Below are 21,527 nucleotides of genomic sequence, written 5' to 3' on the forward strand. Positions count from 1 at the left end.
GTTCAAAAACTGCATCATAAAGGGATTACAGAAACCTGTATAATTAAGGTGACACAAGTATTTAAACTAAGGTTGGTACATGAAGATAGCATTGCTAATACCAGCTTTCAGAGAACACTACAAACCATTTTTTCTTTACTTAACACTATTTTTTTCCACCTAGAATGAAGATATTCATGCCAGCTGTTGGACAAGAAGGAAGTTTGAGAAATTTCAAGTAGTATTTCTCTATCTGCATTTTCACAACAATGAAACTCCAAGATTATATACCTCAGTAGATGCAAAAAAGGGAATGTTTGACATACTCCAAACTGCTCACACAGGAGTCAGAATTTTATTAAGGAAAAAAAAGAGAGGAATGTGAAAAAAAACAACGACTGAATAGAATGATGAAAACTAAGGAACTTGTAGGTATACTTTTGCTTACACTGGATTTTTTTTTCAACATTATTGTTCTTCTTTAAAAATTCCTTCTTCAAGTGTAAGTAATCTTTGCATGTATCAATGATGTGTTTTACTTTTACCTACATGGTTTATTAATCAAAAACAGTCAGCAGACCATTTTATTTAAAAAACTGTCTTCAAACTAGAAAATTATTTAGCATGTTATTAGCACAGCATTATTGTCAACTACCAAATTAGTAACACTAAAGCAGTCATCAAACAGTATAAATCATTTCCACAACAAGAATTTCAGTACAATGACCTCACGCAATATTCACAATACAAAAGTATACAGAGAATTTCACTCCTCCTTAGACAGTGGGACAAGAAACATAAAGCCTTAGAACAGTGATTCACTTCACCTGTCCCTCCTAGAAGAGTACCATAATTAGGAGACTAAATCCACACCCACAACTAAAGAAACACCATCACTTAAGAAATGCTGTTAAGTTTATAAACTTTTATTCACACACTCAAACTCTGTAATGAAGCAAATTCTAATCCTTCTGCTTTTAAGTTGATGAAATTACAGTACCATAAATAGCATCTTTGATATGAAACATTTGCAAAGAAGGAACTATCATTTGCTGTATGAAAGCACTCAGCCACATTGCATCCAATTTAGGGTACAAATCAAGGAATTACATCAGAAAACTGAAGGGAGACATTGGCCTAAAGGGCAAGACAAGTACTTATATTTTTAGTGATGCTAAAAAGAGTCATTGTGAGATTTCCATGGATCACCAGTGGTCATTATTACAGTTTCATATCAATTTATACCATGAGCTATGAGCAGAACACTCTACAGACATTCCTAAGTAACACCATCCCCAGAGACACTCTGCTCTTCCCTGAGCATTTCACAGTTCAAAGACAGAACTCGTTCTTCCCTGCGGTGCAAAGAGGGTCACCAGTGATTTTTTATTATGTGAGGAGATACTAATTCTTTCAGTTTGAAAAGAATGATGAAAAAGTCCTTAGGTTTTGTTACCAGTACAAGGTGGGAAGAGTTACTAGCAAGAGTGAGAACAGCTCACAACCTCTGCAAATTCACACAGATCTCCAGAAGAGCTGAGTGTAGGCAAAAAGAGAGAAGCATCAATACCCTAATAGTCCTTCTCCTAATCTCTGTCCTTTCTTGCTGTCTATATTTAAGTGATCCAATGAAAATACTCTCAGTAAGTGAGACTAGCTACTTTTCAAAGCTTCCTAGGGAAGATCCTAAGTTTATACATTTCAAACACAGTAAAATATCTGTGATATGCTTCTGACTGCAGGAAACAAAACAAAAACAGCCCAAAGTATCTAAACCAAAATGCAAACAAGTGTTTCCAATGTGAATAAATCAAGTAATACACTTAGATATAAGAATGATAGTTTCCTTGCTTTATTAGGAACTGTAAATTTGAAGAATTAGTTTTCAATAAACCCATAATACTGATATTACTTCTGGTCAGAAGATAGATAAATTATTCAGTCAATCCAAGCAGCATATTTTACATGAACCCCTCACAGTTTGCAACAAGCTGGTAGAGATTATTAGAAATTACTGGGGACTGAGTGCCAAATTACTTCTAAAATTGAGCCATTATGCTCGAAAGCTAAGGACTAACCAAATCCTAGTTTGAGCTGTACATGGCAAGTAAATGTCAAAGCACAGAGCAATTGTCTTTCCTTAATCCATGAGAAACCCTCTATTTTTATGTTTTCCTCCAGGCTACCTGACAGTTCTTCTGCCCCCAACATTCACAGGGAAATCAAAATCAGGAGGCGTCTTAAATTACTTAAACTTTTCAGCTAAATTTACAAAACAAAATGGCTTTTATTATGCTTGAACAAAGCTGAATTGATTCACACACATTTTTGTGGCACGTCCCCATGTAATCCAAAAGTAGTTTTACTGAGCTACTGAGTTGCTAGATGGTCACAAGGCACAAAGTGTTTATATGGTATAAGTATTAACAACTATATTCTGATTCTAATATTGCCTGTAATGAAGAGGATGAGAAAAAGGATATAAATCTGAAGTTCTATATCTTTAACCCATCTGCAGTAGTAAAACTCTGAAACATTTAATCACATTGTAACATAAATTATTGACATTACAGGTAATTTATAATGTGGAAGACAAGTTCCACATTGGGTAGTATTGCACAAGGATATAAGTCTCAAGTTTAGAACTTGTTCTCAAATTGAGAATAAATTGTTCTCAAGTAAACTTCTCCAAATCAGTCCTGGTAGGTCACTACACTCCCAGACAGATCCATCATATTCCTCTTTTTATTGTGGGATAAGTGGATAAAGGGAAAACCACCAAAAAAGATCCCCCTTTTGAAGCATGGGGGGCATTTGACAGCAGTGCTCAGAGACAATCTCCTGGATGAAAAAAAAAGGACAAGAAACTATAGATATTCTGCAATGAAAAAGGTGGATAAGCTGTAAGCAGCAGGGAAACTTAAAAACCCAAACAGCCAAAAAAAATCCGGAATTTCAATGCCAAAGGTAAATAGGCAAGTAATGAAATAGGAAGAAAAGCAAGACTGTGCTATAAATGGACAAAGAACATAAATCCACTGCATTAAAATCACATGTGAGGAAGAGAAAAATTATGTCTGCAAAGAAGTAAACCACTATCTGATAAAATTGAGTATTTCACAAAGGAGAGGCCCAGATAATTTACACACAAGAAGCTTCAAGGAAATAACTGAGGAGTTCTCTGAAACACAAATGTTGTTTTTTAAATAATCTTAAGAAATTCTAAACATCAAAGGACTCTCAACTTTAATATGCAGTATTTAAAAAAATGTAAAAGGGGAGATTCAGGAACTGTAGAATGATTAGCTTGGCATGGATCCTGAACAAATTAATACTATGGCAATGGGAAAAACAGAATCTAAAAATATCCTGTCAGTCAAGCAACCTTCATAAGGTCAGAAGAGGAGAGAAGAGAGTGAGTGGACTGAAGCTCCAGGTCCCACAAGAAGCTGATCTGAAAAGCTTTTTTCCTTTTCCACAGAAAGTTAAAGAGGAGCCAAATCAAAATTACCACTAAGTCTCACTGCAAGAACATAACTCATAATTCAATCAAAACTAAAGAACTGCTCCACAGGAAAGTGAAGCATGAAGAAAAAATGTGCAAAAGAGAAGCATGCTTGATTTGATAGCAGAGGAGCAGCCTGGCAAATTCATCTCACAAATCACATCTCTCATATCCTCAGAAGTGAGACTGAAGCTGACACAGAAAGATGGGTGACAGAAGGATTAGTGCTAGAAAAATATGGATATCCAAGTGCTGCCAAGAATAAAACCAAGCAACATTTAAAAAATGGCAGAGAAGAACAAAAAGAAAACACAAACTATAGAATACTGTAAGAGAAGAAACCAAAGAGTTGGAAAGTTTCCAGGCAGAATAGAGAAGAATGATCATCTCTCAATTTTTCAACGAAATCTTTCACTCCTAAATAAAAGAGGAAAGAAATTTTGTAATCCAAGCTAAGGAAGGTGTGTGTGAATGAGTAAGTGCAAGGTATGTACTCCTCCAACACAAATAAAATGAAGGCAAAGCATCATACAGAATAAAACACTCCATGCTCAAGTGGCATGTTCCCAAAAGAGCTGAAGATTTCCAGTCTACTTTATAAATACTTAACAGCATCTACTTCAACACCTCTCACAGGTTACCTTTAGGGAAAGGAAAGTCTCAGATGAATTACAGAGCAGCAAACATTTGTTTACAAACTCTTCAATTTTCTGTCAAAATCAACATCAATTCATAATGGAGCATTAATTAAAAGCCCTTATTTAACTGAACACAACTGAGCTGCTCAGAACCACTGGCCTAATCCAACACAGACAGAAAGAAACATAATTTTAATATAGAATGATAAGCCATTAAACATGGAAAAAAAAGGTATCAGCAAGAAGGTAAGAACAACAAGCTTTTCAGTTAGGTGGCATAAAAGGGACAAAATCATGACATGTTATTCTGAGTTTCATGATTCCTCTCTCTTGTCCACAACAGTGATTTATAACTGGCACAGTCTATTTCAGTAAATGCTGCAGCATTTTTATTTATTATAATGCTGCAGTATGCTTCAGTAAATGCAGCAGTAAATGCTGCTTTAGCAGGATGCATTCAAGAACTTTCCATAGGCAACAGTAAGGAAGAATGCTAACACCATTCTCAGCTGCAGGTTTGGAAAGCACTTCTGTATCAAGGAAAATTTTGAGGAGCAACACTAGGAGTAATTTAAGAATCAAGACATCCAGGGATGGCAAGAGGAGAATTAGACAGTGCAGAATTCAAACTGAACAGTGCTTCTGTTAATCCAAATTGGATGGAAAAAAGAAACAAACAAACAAAAAAGCTATACTAAGACAATGAGAAAGTAGCAGAGACAGTAATTTTATCATGTTGGCAAGGTCAAATCTTTTAAAGTAAGTACATTCCTTGTTATAGGCAGCAATACTCTGGATTATAAAAAACAAGCAAAAATAATGAAAAAGAGAGGATGGTATTACAAAATAAAAAAGGAAGTATTTTAAAGATACAGACTCCTAGGCAGAAAGGTGCATCAACAACACAGTCAACACTAAAACATTCAGTGGCCTTGTAAAACATGTGGATTTAGAATTGTGCAGCTACATCTACCTAAGAGTAAGGGAAGAGGAAGGGGGAATGGAGAAAGGCTTCTAGAGAAGCCATTCCATGACCACACACCCCAGGGCAGAAGAAGAAGCAAGGATAATTCACTAAGTACCCATTCCTTTTGTCTTCAGGGACAAGTGAGCAGGCAGGTCTGAACAGAATTCAACTAACGCACCAGACTCAACTTTCTCCAGCCTCCCCACCATCCTTGGGGAAAAAAAAAGATTCTTAACTAGTTTCTGCCTAAAGTTTTCTTTTAAATTTGGAGAAGAGACTGAGAGAAGGGAACTTGTCTGAGGTCACACATTGTGCTCCTTGCAAGTCCAGACACTCGTGCATTGAGTATCCAAACCATTTCCAAAGCTCTTCAGCACAACAGGATCTGAAAGATGCTTATGAGACTACACCTATCCTGTTGCACACAGCACATACTCCAAAATGACATGCTGTTATCTTCAGTACTTTAGCAAATCATGTTGCCCAACACCCATGGGAGTGACCTGCTTACCTATATATACACATACATTTAAATTTGTCTGTGTGTGAAGAACGTGAGAATCAGAACCAAGTATTACTTTTGCACATGAAAAAAAAAAAAAAAAAAAATCCACTTCCAATGCATTAAGGTAAAATACACAGAAAAACAGTGTGGTTTATGAAAAGTAATGAAAGTTACATGTAAATTTGAGTCAGCAAAGCACAAACAACTTCTAAGCACAAGCAAAATAATACTTAAAAGATAATTTGGTACACAGTCCCAAGTCAAGAATGCTTGGCAAGACAGACCTATGGCAAAGACAAGTTGCTGATAGTTCAAGACAAGAGATGTTTAAATCAATTTTTATAAGAATAAAGATAAATCCATAAAAGCAAAATAGAGGATGTGTATCTTAAAAATGTATCCCTACTTCTTGCAGAAATAAAAAAGGGAGCTGGAAGACAGGTAATATCAATAAAATAATACAAACTGAAAACAAATTATCCAGTGAACTTTATTTATACTACTACTAATTTACAAGTACATTTAACTCCTATGCTAATAGCTTTTAAAAGAAATATATAACCTAAAATCCTAGATGTCCTACATGCATTAAAAAGGGAACAAAGTTGACTTCTGCCTAAGAGAGAAAAGATAACTGCACTTATCAAAGATGTACTGGCTACTGGCACAAGCCTTTGGATGAGCAGAGATTTACTGCAGCAAACAAACAATTTGCAAATACAAGAAAAAACTCTTGACCTCCTGCACAGAAGAAAACCAAAAACTTATACATTTTATTCTTTCTTCATACATAAAAAGACATTTTAATCAAATAGAATAAGAATACTTGTTTTAGAAAAAGGAAATGTTGCTTTTCCTCCCTTGTTCTGGGAAGTTAGAACTTCTGAACAAAACAAGAGCATCTTGCTGCTGCTGCTGTTTTCCCCATTTACTCTCTCATTGTATATTTAGGTAAAGCCTGTTTTTCAAGGGATAATTTCTAATATACACATGATTTAATAGAAGAAGGGATAAATAAGATGACTAATTAAGTAAATGCTTAGAAAACTGATACCAAGCAATGGAAAGATAAATACATATGGAATATAACTCATTTTTCTTAAAGATCTTCCATTAAGTACTTTTATCCTTTATAAAACACTTTTGAGTAGTACTTACCTTCAGCTAGGCCCTGACACCTGTCTAACAGTTACACATCATGATTAAAGATAATACAGAGCTGGAAGCTCCTTTTCTCTTTATTTATGAGACAGTCATGCCCAGAGCTCCCAGACCTCTGGACAGAAGTGTTCAGATAGAAACATACCTTTGTGGCAGGTATTTTAAATAAAGTTCAGTCCCAGCAGAATAAAGAATTATGCCCTTCTTGTTAGCTGTTCCTCTACCAAAATATGAAGGGCTTATCTGCCACCTATACTGAAAATGTGAAACAGAATACAAAGCATACTTGAGGTTGGAAGGAACCTCTGGAGATTTACAGAGTCCAACAACTCTGCTGAAGCAGCACCAACTACAGCAAGCTGCTCAGGACTGTGTCCCATCAGGTTTTGTGTACCTCTGTAAACAGGGACTCAGTCACCCTTACAAAGTGAAGAAGTTCTATATTTAAATGGAATTTTTGGTTTTTCGGTTTGTGCCCCATGTTTCAGTTGTCTCCTGTCATTCCACTGCACACCACCAAAAGAAAGCCCAATGCCATCCTCACTCCTACCTGACAGACACTTACACACATTACTGAAATCCCCCCAGCCTTCCCTTCTCAGTGATAAAACCCTCAGCTCTCTCAGCCTCTGTTTGCTCAGCAGATACTGCAAACACCTCTAATTGCCAAATAGTATGCAACACATGGAAAAATTTTCAGACTCCATTCCTAAATTACACAGCACAGAGATTTATCACAGCTGGGAAGCCTGAAACTAGTCCCATTCCTTGCATATGGAAAACCATTACTAAATGACAAGTCATAGAAAACCCTTTGTGCATGTATACATACACAAGCCACTACAAAAAAGTAGACATGACTCACTTGGTAATAATATTGCATTTACTTTTCTAACACCTGTAACAACTTCAATGTTTTACAAATTCAGCATATTTTAGGTATATTTAGGGAAATTGTTACTAAAAATATATTTAAGCCACTGAGAATATTTATATACAAGATGAGCTTCATCAAGTTAGGCTTCATCTGCTGCTAACTGATAAAGTGATCTTTAGTAAGATTCCAAATCCTTCAGGACAACTAAATGCACTAAAAATCTGCTCAAAATTTAAAAAGGAGACATATGGAATAGTCAGTTATCAATATTTTGGAACATGCTTACAGCTTATATTCACCAGACTTGAAGGATAACAAATAATGACATTAGAGCAACTTACATGCCTGGTTATAACAGCCATAATATCATAAAGGTTTTTAAGGTAATTGTCTACAAAATATTTTACACAGAGCACAAAGCAGAAAAGAATGCAAGCTATATTTTCAGAATGGAGTATTATAAAATTTCCTGCTCCAGGACAGTAACCTCATCTCTTGAATTTCTCAAAACTCAGATGCCAAAACTAGACACAGTAAGACATTGGTAATCTCAGTGCTGCAGTGAGAAACATGAGATGTAGGAAACAGCTAGTAAGGATTTTGCAATTATCAGCTTCATGATGTAGTAAAAAAATCATTAAAACTAAATAAACTGAAATGCCTTAAGTAAGATTGGAGGTAGAGTAAGGAGCAGACATTTCTAAAAAGAGGAAGCCACAATAATACTGGAATGGCTGGAAAACAAATGGCAGAGTAAGCTTACAGAACTGTACTATCTATCTCAGTGAAAACACAGTTAAGAGATTACTTGACTAGTGTGCATATCTACTTATGCTTTGGAAGTGACAGGAGCAGCCCTATCCCAAAAGGAAACAGTAGGATGCTCCAAAGGAAACTGTCATCTCCTCTCTACAAACCAGTTCTCCCACTCTGAGGTATGGTACAAGCTTTCCAGTTGCAATTCATAAAATAAAAACTCATCCAGAAGATGGATGCAAAGAAGGACAAAGACTTAAAACCAAGTTTATACTCATATTTCAATCTAACGTTCTTTTCTGTTACGGAAATATCTAAGACAAAGAAAACAAAATATTTTATAATAAATTTATCTCCTGAATTTTAGAAGTTGATGCCATAATTCTCATATATTCAGACAGGAAAGCAGTAATATAAAACCAAAAATAATATAAATGCTAAAACTTCTGAAGGCACAACTCCTGAACAACTCATGACCTGTGCATAAAAGCTACACATTGGAGAATGGTAATGATACTTGCAACATCACCAGTGAGGGCTGGGTAGAATTGCTGCTTTCTGCTCTTAAAAGCTAAAATTTTATTTGCACACATCAAAAATCCATAATAAATTTTTATCTGGAACAGAAATGTCATTGGGCAATTGTTACCACAATACTTAAGAATCTTAAATAAAGGAAATTTAAATTTCACTCAAGACAGTCCATTACTATTCAGTCCCTAGAAGAGCTGTATCCCCTTATATATATTTTAGGTTTGATATATTTCAATCACTACATCAAGGAACAGAACAAGAGATAGCATCTAAACCATATCATATTAAAAGAATATGTAATTACAAACAAATCCAAAAGATATTTCAAGTGAGCACCAGACAGAATAACATATTGCCCTTAGACTTGAAGCTAAACCCTATTTCTGAGTATTTTGAGAGCAGTTCTGAACACCCTTTTCTCCACAAGTACTTATTGATTTCATTCTAACTTAGGTAATCACTTTAGCAAGACTGGTTAAAGATTAAAGCACTCCAAGTCACAGAATGCACTAGTTTCTGCCAGGCTCCAATACTGTGAAACATGAACCCTATTACATAACAATAGATTTAATCAATTTATTAGTACAGTGACTAAAATAATTAAAATACCACTAAATAACTAGATTTGGGCTAGGGTTTTTTTTAACTTTTCCTTTAAGAAAAAAATTACCTCTACACAAAAGATCTTAAGATCAAGTCCACACAACTTCATCTTCTCTGGAAAATGCTCAAAAACATTCAAATATGGAATATGCCCTTCAACAACAAACCTGCATTAAAAAAAAGAAGACCAAATCAAAAATAATGTATAGGATGACAAAGTCATATGTTTATTATAACATTAATACACAAATCAACTTCTGATTTGAAATATTATCAGTATTATGCTACTTAAGCAATTCAACCCAATGTTACACATCCAAAATGCTCCACAGAATACAAACCAGTTCAATCATTTAAAGGCTTTTAAGTTCAAGCTCAGATGTGACTGACAAATGATAATGTTATGACAGTAAGCAAACAATCAACAAGCTTACATGGAGTGTGTTCTGCACATTCTTCAACTACTGCATTTCTTGAACAGCTTTCCTTGGAATGCTATGGATTTTTTTTTTCAAAATTCTAAAGCTTTAAGTAAATTTTACTTTTAAAACAAGACTTTTCACTGGAGGAGTTTGAATCAGGTAATTTGATAGGGAAGAAAATCATAGAATGATGAGCAGATACATAGAACTGAAGCCACATCAATTACAGTTATTTTCAAAGAAGTATTACTGAGGTATGAATAGAAATTGTTTTGCATACTAATAAATAAAAGTAGTTCCATTTTCATTTGCACACAAATAATGCATCTTTGTTGTTAAAAACTGGTTTTGGTAAGTGGTTGACAGTATTATTTGATATTTTTCTTGAATATACACACACACACACACATATGTGTGTGTATATATATAAATAAATGTGTGTATATATACACACACACACATATATATATAAAGAGAGAGAGAGAGATGAGACTTAACAACAGATACCAATAAAAAGCCACCTCTACACCAAACCCCTCCTCTTATCCAGGATCTTAAGACACCTACAAGAGGCCAAGCAAGCACTGAACAAGCACAGATCCTCACAAGGCAGCACACTCATTCCACACTAAGGCACACTGGGAGTCTCCCTTGGGACTGAGACAGAAATGCCTTCCCGTCTCTTCCAAACCAATTTTGTTAAAAGAGCACATTAAACCTGAATAAGTTAACATTACAAACAGTGAAGAGTCTGTTCATTAGCTAATATCAGGACTGAAAACAACTTTCTCCCCTGCTGATAAGTGTTATTTGCACAGGACCTCTCTGACCTACTACATAGTAGTAACTTCTTGGTCTACAAACATTTAATTTTATGTGCCTTCTGAACCTACAGGAATTCACAAGCTCACCTGCTATCTCCCTCATCACTACTTGTTCCATATTACATAGAATATATCTATTGAAGTTGACCAAAATTATCTTTAAAAGTACTAGCTTTTACTCCAAACTTTACAATTATAGTATATCTTTTTTAAGCAGTGCTACCTGAATTTTCAGTTTAATTGAAAAAACGAGTTAAATCCAGGATTAAAATAAAAAACTACATTTTATGATCAAAACTGTCTCTGTTAGAATAATTTATAATGGTTCCTGAAAAATAACAGCAGTACGAAAAATCACATTGCCCAATAGCTTTTGTTCCAAAGCTGTGCTTATCAGTCTCTAAAGTGAAGAACTAACAAGCCCTTTCTAATCAAATCATGTATGATCATTTTGCTAATGAAATTTCAGTAGCTTTCCTCAACCAACATTTCCCCACCCTGAGTGCACTGGGCTCCCATTCTCCAAACCCAGCCCCCATCACTGGTCCATGCCACCCTGCCTGACCTGCTGAGGAGCTGGCACATCAGTTCTTTAGCTCATTTTAATCATCCACTAAACTGAGGAACATAAGCATGGTTTCACAAAGTTGATTGGACCAAACTAAAAGCTCAACAGGACCTCTCTCCCTGTGATCCAGCCATGAGCTGCTGCTGCTCATCTCTTCCCCAAATGTAAGTCACAAGAGCAGCAGAAAACCACCTGTTACCCTATTGCCAGCAAGGTTTCTTTCATCATCTAACAAACTGTCAAGAGGCTCACAGGTGACTCTACAGTTGCCAGAGGGAAGGGGATGCATCACACAGGCAGGAGAAGAGAAAAAAGGGAAGCAGGACCTTCCCCTTTCAGCAAGAGGGATGCATTACTGGCTCAGCTGATGATAAGCTTTGGCTGACACACGTTAAGGCAGAGTCACACCATGAGCTGTCAGACACAAAGGCCAGGAACCAAGACACGGCGGGCAGCGAACGCCTGAGCCAGCACAGCAGCAGCTGGAAGAGGACACACAATCAGGACCTTGTTTTGGGTGTGGTGTAGTGGTGATGCAGCCAAACCACCCTCCCAGCTTGCTGCCTCTGAAATGGGAAATCCCACCCTCCTCCTGTCCCCTGCCACACACTCCTCCCTGCTGACAAAAGCACTTGTGAGACTTCCAGAGGATCAGATTGGGATCTAGTCCCTTCAGGGTTTCACTCCAACAGACTCGGGTGACTGCAGGAACATCACTGCCAACACAAGGCAGAAAGGGACAGCAGTGAAGCACATTAGTGAATCTGCACTAAAATGTCCAGTGAAACTGTCTTTCACAAAATTTATCTTCTATAGATCTACTTTCAACTAATAAGCCACAAACCAGATGAATGCTAGTACCCATGGCAAGAGAAAGAACAGGAATGTTTATGCAAGACCACAGCAACAAAAACTTGGAACAGCTTAAACTGATGCTGGAACCACATCCTTACACTGCAAGAGACAAGCAGTGTCCACCGCATCTCTTTTGTTTATTTTAAATTTTCAGTAATTTGGCTGCACCAAGTCAAAGTACTGCAACTGTTTAAAAATAGTATCTTTTCTAGGTTAAAATTATTGTCTCCAGAAAAAAAAAAAAAAAAAAAAAAAAAAAAAAAAAAAAAAAAAAGCTCTTTTCTCTCAAGTTAAAAGTTGCTTTTACACTCTAAAAATATAGCACAAATACCCTGTTATGAAGAGAATGTGCTGATGATTAAGTTTTAACACTTAATACTAAAGTCAAGATTTGGAATAGCACTTCAGAACAGTTTCTTTTGTCAGCTGTTGCTTCAAACCCTTCATTTAACAGACAGATGGTCAAAACACCTGTAAGACTATTAAGTCTATGTTCTATCAGGGAGGTGCTTGAAAACTTGATTGGCAGATACAATACACAGTCCATGTTCTTTTAATTACAGCAGCAACATACATTAATACTGCCCAAGTATGAAAAATATCCTAGGTCCTCAGCATGCCACAAGGAAGTGATGCATCTATTACTGAAGCCACAGTAATGCCACAAACTGATTATAAGTTTAGTCTTGTCACCACAACTAGGTATAACCTCATTTAAAAAGCATTATTTCTCAGAATCTCAAAAGTCTAGCATCTTAAAAAGTTTTCCAAAACCCAACTATTTTATTATTTAGATAATAATATACATCATATGGAACATTGCAAGTCTACTCACAATGGAAAAGGATTTAATGTGTAGCACAGACTTGAGTAGAACATTGTTGAAAGTGTTATTTTTAAACCAAAATGTTCCTGTCAGAGGAGGTAATTGTAGTGTCTTTCTGCTATGTGTGTCAAGTAGCAAGGAGGAGTATATTTTTGGTGTTGTAAATCCTTTAAAAACTGGCAGATTGCCCAATCCTAGTGCCTAAGCATGTATCACAAGGGAGGAGTGGTAGTCAGCTGATTTAAGGGTACAGAGAAAACCAAACTGAGGAAAAAACAAGGCAGAACTTTAAACAGAACTCTAATTCAGCTGGTTTAAATAAAACAATTTGCCTACAAAGACTTAAAAGGTAATGCTGAATACTTAATGCTTTCTCTGCATGGTTTTCATCTTCAGTCTGTCGTTATTTTGTATCTTAATGCATGCAAAATTGTGAACATTGTCTGGTTTTTTAAACTTCAATATTCAGAAGTCAGAAAACAAGTATTTTATGGCAGTTCATGCAATTTAAAATTCTTTCTACTTCTTCATCAAACTTGTTGAAAGGCAAAGACCTTAAGGGTAGGGAGGGAAGCCTGATAACATAATTACAGTCTTATATAACTATCGTATCATGGTAAAACTTTGCAATACAAATAACATTCTTTTCAACTTCACTTTCTGTACTCAATCCAGTTCATATGTTCAGTGCATTTAAAGTTATTGAATCAGTCTTACACACATAAATTGTATGTAATTAAATTGTACCTTCTCATTCAAATAATCTTATTTTAATTTCCAATTATTAGCTTCAGATTATGCCTTTCTGTGCTATATTTGCTACTTGATTTTTTAAAATCTTTTTCCAGCCTTTTTACTGCTTTCATGTTTTCTCCAAACTCATTCAAATCTGTTCATCTCTTAAGGATTTTAGTCCTAAGGATAGTCTCCAGTTTCCAAATAATTTTCCAGGATCATTTCTGCAGTTCAGTTTTTAAAGTGCCAAATACAATAATTTACCATTCATATGCAAACAAAACAATCTATCTTCCCCCATGACAGCTGACTTCAACAGTTGTTGTTTGGTTGGGTTTTCAGCCAACCACACCATTGTACTAAGACAGAAACATGGGAAGATGTCTTTGCCTGGTATGAGCTAACAATGCTTCCAGAGACAGTTTCCAAGATACAATAACCAAAGAATATGTATTTAATTATTAATTACTCTCCAAACAGGATGGGGTAACTAATAATTCTTTAGTGTGAACCACTGGCTCTATACCAGAAATTGTAATTTACTAATTGGATTTTTGCCAGATACAAACATTATCAGAGTCTACATTATTTATTTGCTGATCATTCACAAAAATACAGAGTAGGCTATGGTAGTTCTGATTTGTACAAAATTTCCTAAGGAAGAACACAGCCAGTAAAAATCTTGCTATTGAGCACTACTTTTGGGTTTTACTATTTTTTAATCCACTCAATAAATACTTTTGTATTGCAGGGTACTAGTTTGAGTTCTGAATATTATGGCATTTTAATGAAAACTTTACAAGCATCTTTTATGCAATAGCATATCCAGTTATGCAAATATGCAATGGTTTGTGCAACTCTGATCAATGAAAGCAACAATTACCCCTAAACTAAAATCCAAGGATCACATTATTTTACATAGCAACTGATTATCTAGTAGTAACTACTGTGCTTCAAGACATAAAAACCTCTATTTTTTGAAAGTATTTGCAAAAAAAGTGTTCTTTAATACCCATTCCACTTGGAAAGCTTGTACAAAGCTAGAAAAGTGCAGGTGGAACCTGGCATGCCTGGGGAGAGAGGCCATGATGGAAAATCAGGCTCTGGGGGAAAAAACCCATTAGCACTCATCACACTTTCAGCAACTACACCACACGTGGGGGGACAATGTACCCATGCCTTGACTTTTAACTCACGGGTTACATATTTGAAAAATAAAAATTAAAGTGCTGAATTTTTAATCAGTTTTTCCCTTATTTCGTCTGAGTTTTCAATTTGATTTCCCAATGTAATTACTTAAGTATTTCTATTCCTTAAATTTTGGCCAAGTAATGTTTTTTCACCATCTGTTTAGAAATACCCAATATTTCAATAGTTGTTATAAAAGGGTATCAGAATACAAAAGGTCTTCCAAGGAAAATCTAGCAATTCCTGAACTTATTTGGGCCTGACTTAAAATGTTTACTGCCAACAAGAAGAGTTGATGTATTATTTTTCATTCCTGAAGTAAATAAGGGAAGTGTTCATGGCCTTGTTGTAGGGGAGAGAAGGGAACTGCATTGTCAGCAGTAGCCTGACAGTCTTCATTTAGCATCAAACCCTATTATTACAACAATTTATTTCTACCATATTAAAAGGCATTATTTTGAACTCTGATAATTACAGATACAAAGATATGAAGACAAAATGATCTTCCTATATTAATTTCAACTCCACTGCATGAAGTTACTTTGCTACATTTCAGATCACTGTATAGTGCTGGTATTGTTTGCAGGATGACACTGATGTAAGCCCTGGAGAATGTTTACTCATTTAATTCTGACATGCTGACAACAGCAAATATCACAGAAGTGTGGCCATACACACCTCCAGCAAGTCTTAAGAATTTTTGAAGGAGAAGGATAAAAAGCTTCTCTAACTTCAAAACCTTCTTCATTAGATGTTTTCAAAATTCATGGCAATCAACAGAGATTGTCCTCCAACAGCAGCTGCACAAATGGTCATGACAAAGGAAAGACAAGACTAAATATAAAGAACTCACTATTACTGAGCAAATTCATAAGAGGGTAATAGTATGGACACATTTTTTAAAAAATATGATTATTTATAAATGCAACAACTCTTCATTACAGAGTATTCATACCTTAAGAATTCAGACAATGTAATTGGTTCTCTCATCCAGAGTAATGCCATGTAACAAAACGAAAGGGTCATTGGCATTGTCATCCTGAGTTTCTCCTTTTGGTTCTTCATTAAATACAAACTGCCATCTACTGATCCAGAGTACACAGAGGTGCTTTCTTTGATTTATGTTAAAAACAGATAAGAAAAAAAGCAATTGATATGATAGATACATGAACCATGGCAAACAAAAATCAAGATAAAGGAACATACAAGACTTGTTCAGCAACTTGTAACATTTTGAAATAATTGCTTTGAGTTTTTTGCTTGTTTGTACTTTTCTGTAAAATAGTTTAACCCTAATTTATTCATCTACCACAATATGAGATGAGAACCTGTTTCATAAAGTGCTATTCCAACCGACTAGGACATTAACTCCCATGTAACACATAACTAATAGTACTTATGAGCTGGAAATACTGTTTTTCCATTTGAGAGATAAAGGAACTGTGAGGAAACAAGAGAAATTTGGATGTACTTAAATCAATGACTCTGAGTTTGGGATTAAAACACAGTTTTAAATTTCAACAGACAGGACTTGATTGAAAAAGTCATTTACACTGCAGAAATTTTCCTAATGTTAAAAGTCTGCCCTGAATCCACCTATTCTATAATCTCTAACTGTGGAAACACAGGTATTATTTTTAAAAAAGTATATAAATTCAATGTCAAAGAAACAACTTTAGAACAAGAATGTAGGAAAATGGTGAAGAGGGTGGGGGAAAAAACCCAAATAAATTAACATCCGTACTTCCTTACTGAGGTGAATCACTAAAAATGAAGAAAAACAGAGAAAGGGGAAAATTTTGTTTAGTAGAGTGATTTATGAGTTTGGAACCTTTTCAGCAGTGAAACCTGCAAGTTCAGGGAAAAAAATAAACTAAAAAAAAAACCCTGTAAGCCTCTCTTCCTTACATCATGACCCAGCCAGGATGAATGAAAATGTATTTAAAGCACACCGGCAACAAAACGTCAGCACTGCCTCTGCAGAGATTTTCCTCATTTCACTTCCCCACAAACTGTTCACCTGCTCAGACAGGAATGGCGAGAGCGGGGTCCAGGGCAAAGAGCTCGCTGAAAACAACGTGGAGCTCCCGAGAGCCTGGCAGCTCCGCGGGCGGGCGAGGCTGCAGCGCCAGCGGGGCCGGATGGGACAGCGCGCACAGCGCTCCAGGGCAGGGCTGCGCTGCCACCTACCGGCCCCGGAGCCGGGGCTGCGGGCAGGGGACGGGCACAGCCCCGCACGGCCGCTCAGAGCCGGCACGGCCCCGGTACAACACTAGCACAGCCCCGCACGGCCGCTCAGAGCCGGCACAGCCCCGGTACAACACTAGCACAGCCCCGCACGGCCGCTCAGAGCCGGCACGGCCCCGGTACAACACCAGCACAGCCCCGCACGGCCGCTCAGAGCCGGCACGGGCACGGCACAGCCCCGGCACGGGCACCCAGAGCCGTCCCGAACTCCCGCTGCAGAACAGATCATCCCAGCACGCACAGGTGCGCCAGGGAACAAAGGCAACACTGGAACATCGGCTTAATCCCTGGGGTCAACTGCTTCACCTTTCACATGGATACCTGCGCTTAAAGGCAGCTCCGTGACTGATGCTTCATTGTTAATTTCACATTCGACTCAATTTAAAATAATCCTCATTATATTTGTGGCCTTAATGACGGCACAAATTTCCTTTTATTTCTTCCAGTTTATGCAAGGTGTGACAGCAGGCAGTTACATGCAGCTAATAATTTAAGAGTTTTATAGGCTTCTCTAGCAATATCTCAGTGCTACACTCAGTGGAATTTGCTATTAACCCCACACAAAAAATAACAAAAAATCCCAACTGCCATCTGGACAAGCCTCTTAGGGAAAGAAGGGTGTTGAGGTATCTAGTCTGTAGCAGTAACAGCTCAGCATAAACGACACCAAAGAAAAGAATTATGAATCTTCACGAGAGTTTACAACAGACTACAACACACTTACTTATGTTACATTTCAATGGACAAAAAAATTTCTATGTTTGTCTGACTTCACCAAAATTTACTTTAAGTATCATTGAACTCTTTAACTAATTTCAAGTAATTTCAATGAAAGTGATGACTACTGGATGCTGAATTCAATCTCTGAAACAACCAACCAAGACAATAAATTACAGCCTGCTTAGGACTAAAACTTTAAGCAACAGACCTATGAAATGCAAAGTACCAAGGAAGAAAGGAGTTCCTAGACATCAAAAAGGGGAAAAAAATTCAAGGGAGTACTTTCACTAGAAATTCTTCACTCAGTTCTTTCCTTTTTGTATTATATTTGTACAACACCCCAGATTCTACATGCACAAACATATGGTGACTCTTTACTCAAAATAGGTTCTAGCATAATATTAAAAAAAAATTGCATCACCATTTTTCCACCTTTTTCCACCCTCCCTAATTCTGTCTGGAGTTTTCTTATAGCTGCTAATCAAATTTCTCACTCTATTACCACTTCTGGACTTCACAAAATAGTGTAATGCATGCTTCTGAGGGTAGAAGAGGCAATATCACAGAAGAACAGAAACATGACATAAGGACGATAGTACATAACAGGGGAATAAGAAACAAAGACACAGATAAAGAAGGAAGCAAGCAAAGAATAAACCAAGAAAGAAAACCATAGTAACTTTAAAACACTAGCAAAAGCTTTCAAATGTGCCTTGCAATACTTTCCAGTATCAGGCATTGCAGCATTGTCTGGTATCACACCTGCACAGTAGAACCTCACACACCAATTCTCTACAACATTTTAATTAAAAACCTCAGCATTCTGTAAATATTTTCCAGATGCTATTGTGAGCAGAAAATAGAAACTAATGGAATGCTAAAATATGATTTTTCATAGAGTGGGTCATTGGGAAAGCAGTAAAAAGACTGTATAGACAAAAGATACAGAAATACCAAAAGATGTAAAAAAATTAAAAAGCTAAATATATCTATGGGATAGAAAAAAAAATACACCCCCTTAAAGAATAAACACGTTTTCTAACATCAAAGTCATAACTGACAGCTCTGCTGTTGGTTAAATAAGTGCTTATTCTTCAAAGCTGTTGTGTTTGTGAACATCTAGCTTGGCAGATATAACAGCAATTTTTTTCCCACTCCAAACAGGAGGCATGGAGCAAACTTGCTATAAAACAACTTCCTCTTGCATTTCCCACTGTATTTCCAGGTCCTGTTCAACTTTTATCTCCATGGGTGGGGGCTGGGGGAGGAAGTCTTCTATTTCTGGTAGAATATAAAGTAGTACAGTAGTAGTACAAGACTGAAAACTCTGCACCTTCGAACCACTTCCTCCAATTCACTGTAAACAAACACACTTTAAATCTATTTATATTTTGGAACTACAGAAAAACTGGTTTTCAGATAGTTCAGCTCACTGCTCCTACCTGAGACCTTGCTCACTGATGAGGCAAAGCTGCTGCAGTCAGTCTGCAGATCCCCCTCACTTTCAGAGAGAGACAGCAAGTGCAGAATGCTGGGTCTCTCTGGATCACTGTCCACGTCAGTACTGCTCTCACATACCTGGGGTTTGTCAAGAAATGTTTGTATTAGCTACTCTTAGTTACGGTTTCAATCTTAACAAACCACATAAAGCAGGACAGATGCAAAATTAACAGTAAAAGTTAAACCCCAAACTGTTCACATTTTTACTCCATGAATCATCAGTAAGTGAGGAAAAAAGATGAAATATTTTTAAAGGATTTCTCAAGATTAAACAAGTTCTAGTGACTACATGTTAATCTGCTACAATGACCAGAAAGTTGGCAACACAGAATCAAAGCTTGACCAAATGAGTAACATCAAGAGAGCAGGCAGGAAAGGATGGTAGCTGATGATCCATATTGCGTTGTGATTTTTATTTACTGATTATCTATATCAAGACGAAGCAATACTTTCATACAAGCAATTTCAAACACTCACAGAAATATTTATCTCTTGAAATGGGTAAAAAACTCCAAAACCAAATAAAATGGACATGTGCAAGCCTGTTTATATGATCTCTTTCATACTGAAGTGACATTATTACCAGCAAGATATGTAGTCTAAACAAAGAAGATTTCTGTTGTTGCTTTTAAAAAGATACCAAACATCCCAGGGGTCTGAGCTTTTACTTACTGATAATGTTTTGACAGTTTCTGCAGCAGGTCTCTTGCAATATGCCTGCTTGCTCTTCTGAAGGTAACACCTCCAAAAATTGCACAGAATTTCATCCTGGTAAACACAAATGGATGGTAATTAGCACAATATTTACAAGATCATTAATTGCTGAGAGAACAGAGCATAATTTCTAACTCAGGAATCGGAATAATATTCCATCTCTAATTTTATGAACTGAGATATTTTATAAATATGTTTTAAAATTTCCAAAGAAACAGATTTCAATTTCATATGCTCAATAATTTTAAACAGGGACTTGTATGATTCACTTTAAAAATTAAAATCTTTTAAAAATCCCACCTTCTGTAACACACACACACACACAGAGTGTACAACACCAATACCTACATACCTTCATTTGTGGATGTACTCCTAATGCTTCTAAAGCTTCCACCTGTTTCTTGAGTACAAGCTGAAAGCCTTCACAAATATACCATTCACAGCCTCCCTCTAAGGGAAAAAAAGGGAGGCTATGTTTGTTTGCACTGTTTTGGGTTTCTTTAACCTTATGCACACTTATCCCCATATTGATAGTTAATAATTTCAGATCCTAGTGCATAAACCAACCACATTGAACACTCCACTAACTTCCATTTATTCACAGCCTAAAATGTGAAGGAAAGTTACAAAACAAGAACTTCACACATTTCCCAAGACTAATATAATTCATTATAATGTCTAGTGTGGCATTTCTAATTGAGCATTGTTAAATCACCAGTTTAAAAATAACTGAGAACCTGCCATTAAAAATGAAATATGAACATTTCTTTCCCACCCTTGACACAGAAAACTGGAACATCACAGTAGTGAGTCAGGCAACAACCAACCAATATCATCATGTGCTTTACCATTCTCTCACACAGAATCATACATGTTTAAATAAAAGAATATCCCAACTTCTAACAAATCCTAGCACAACATGAATTTCACAGGGAGTGGGCCTGCTCCAATCTATTGACTATTTCTCCAGGCTGTACTACAATTACTTTTCCCCCTTACCTCTCTAAATTTACTACTAACCTTTTCTACAGGCTTTTGGTTTTAGAAATTTTCTCTGCATTTCTCAACTTCCTTTTTATTCCTTCCACATCTGTTCTTCACTACTTTTGTTCTCAAACACACCTTGCATCTCACCACCTTAGAAGTTATCTGCCCACAGCTTACTCCTATACATTCATGGAATACAGTGTAACAGGCTGCTTTCCCAGAAGGGACAGGGTGAAGACAAGGATTTCTTTCTTAAGAAGCCTGGGGGCTGGCTAATGACCTTCTCAACAGGACAAATGAAAAGCATGAGTGGTACAGGGCCCAGACTTTAGAAGGAATACAGGGTAAGGAAAAGTGGAGGGGTCCTTTTCACACCTTCCTTCACTTCCACACAATTGCTCTGTTCAAAGGAATGT

The 21,527-nt window shown here is 36.5% G+C and overlaps 1 protein-coding gene across 2 annotated transcripts in view; it reads right to left on the minus strand.

The window, feature by feature from the left end:
• The window catches only part of TAF1B (TATA-box binding protein associated factor, RNA polymerase I subunit B), a 45,205-nt gene that overhangs the window by 21,503 nt on the left and 2,175 nt on the right, over positions 1-21,527 (minus strand). Inside the window, exons 4-8 of one of the 2 annotated variants that reach the window (XM_079298074.1) lie at positions 20,477-20,574; positions 20,083-20,178; positions 19,353-19,488; positions 15,899-16,055; positions 9,593-9,692 (exon numbers count right to left, since the gene is read on the minus strand). In XM_079298074.1, coding sequence (XP_079154200.1) covers positions 9,593-9,692; positions 15,899-16,055; positions 19,353-19,488; positions 20,083-20,178; positions 20,477-20,574 — 587 coding nt within the window. The remainder of the gene's footprint in view (positions 1-9,592; positions 9,693-15,898; positions 16,056-19,352; positions 19,489-20,082; positions 20,179-20,476; positions 20,575-21,527) is intronic. The other variant, XM_079298075.1, reaches the window with a different exon arrangement.

Source organism: Erithacus rubecula, assembly GCF_903797595.1.
Source record: "Erithacus rubecula genome assembly, chromosome: 2".
NCBI lineage: Eukaryota > Metazoa > Chordata > Aves > Passeriformes > Muscicapidae > Erithacus > Erithacus rubecula.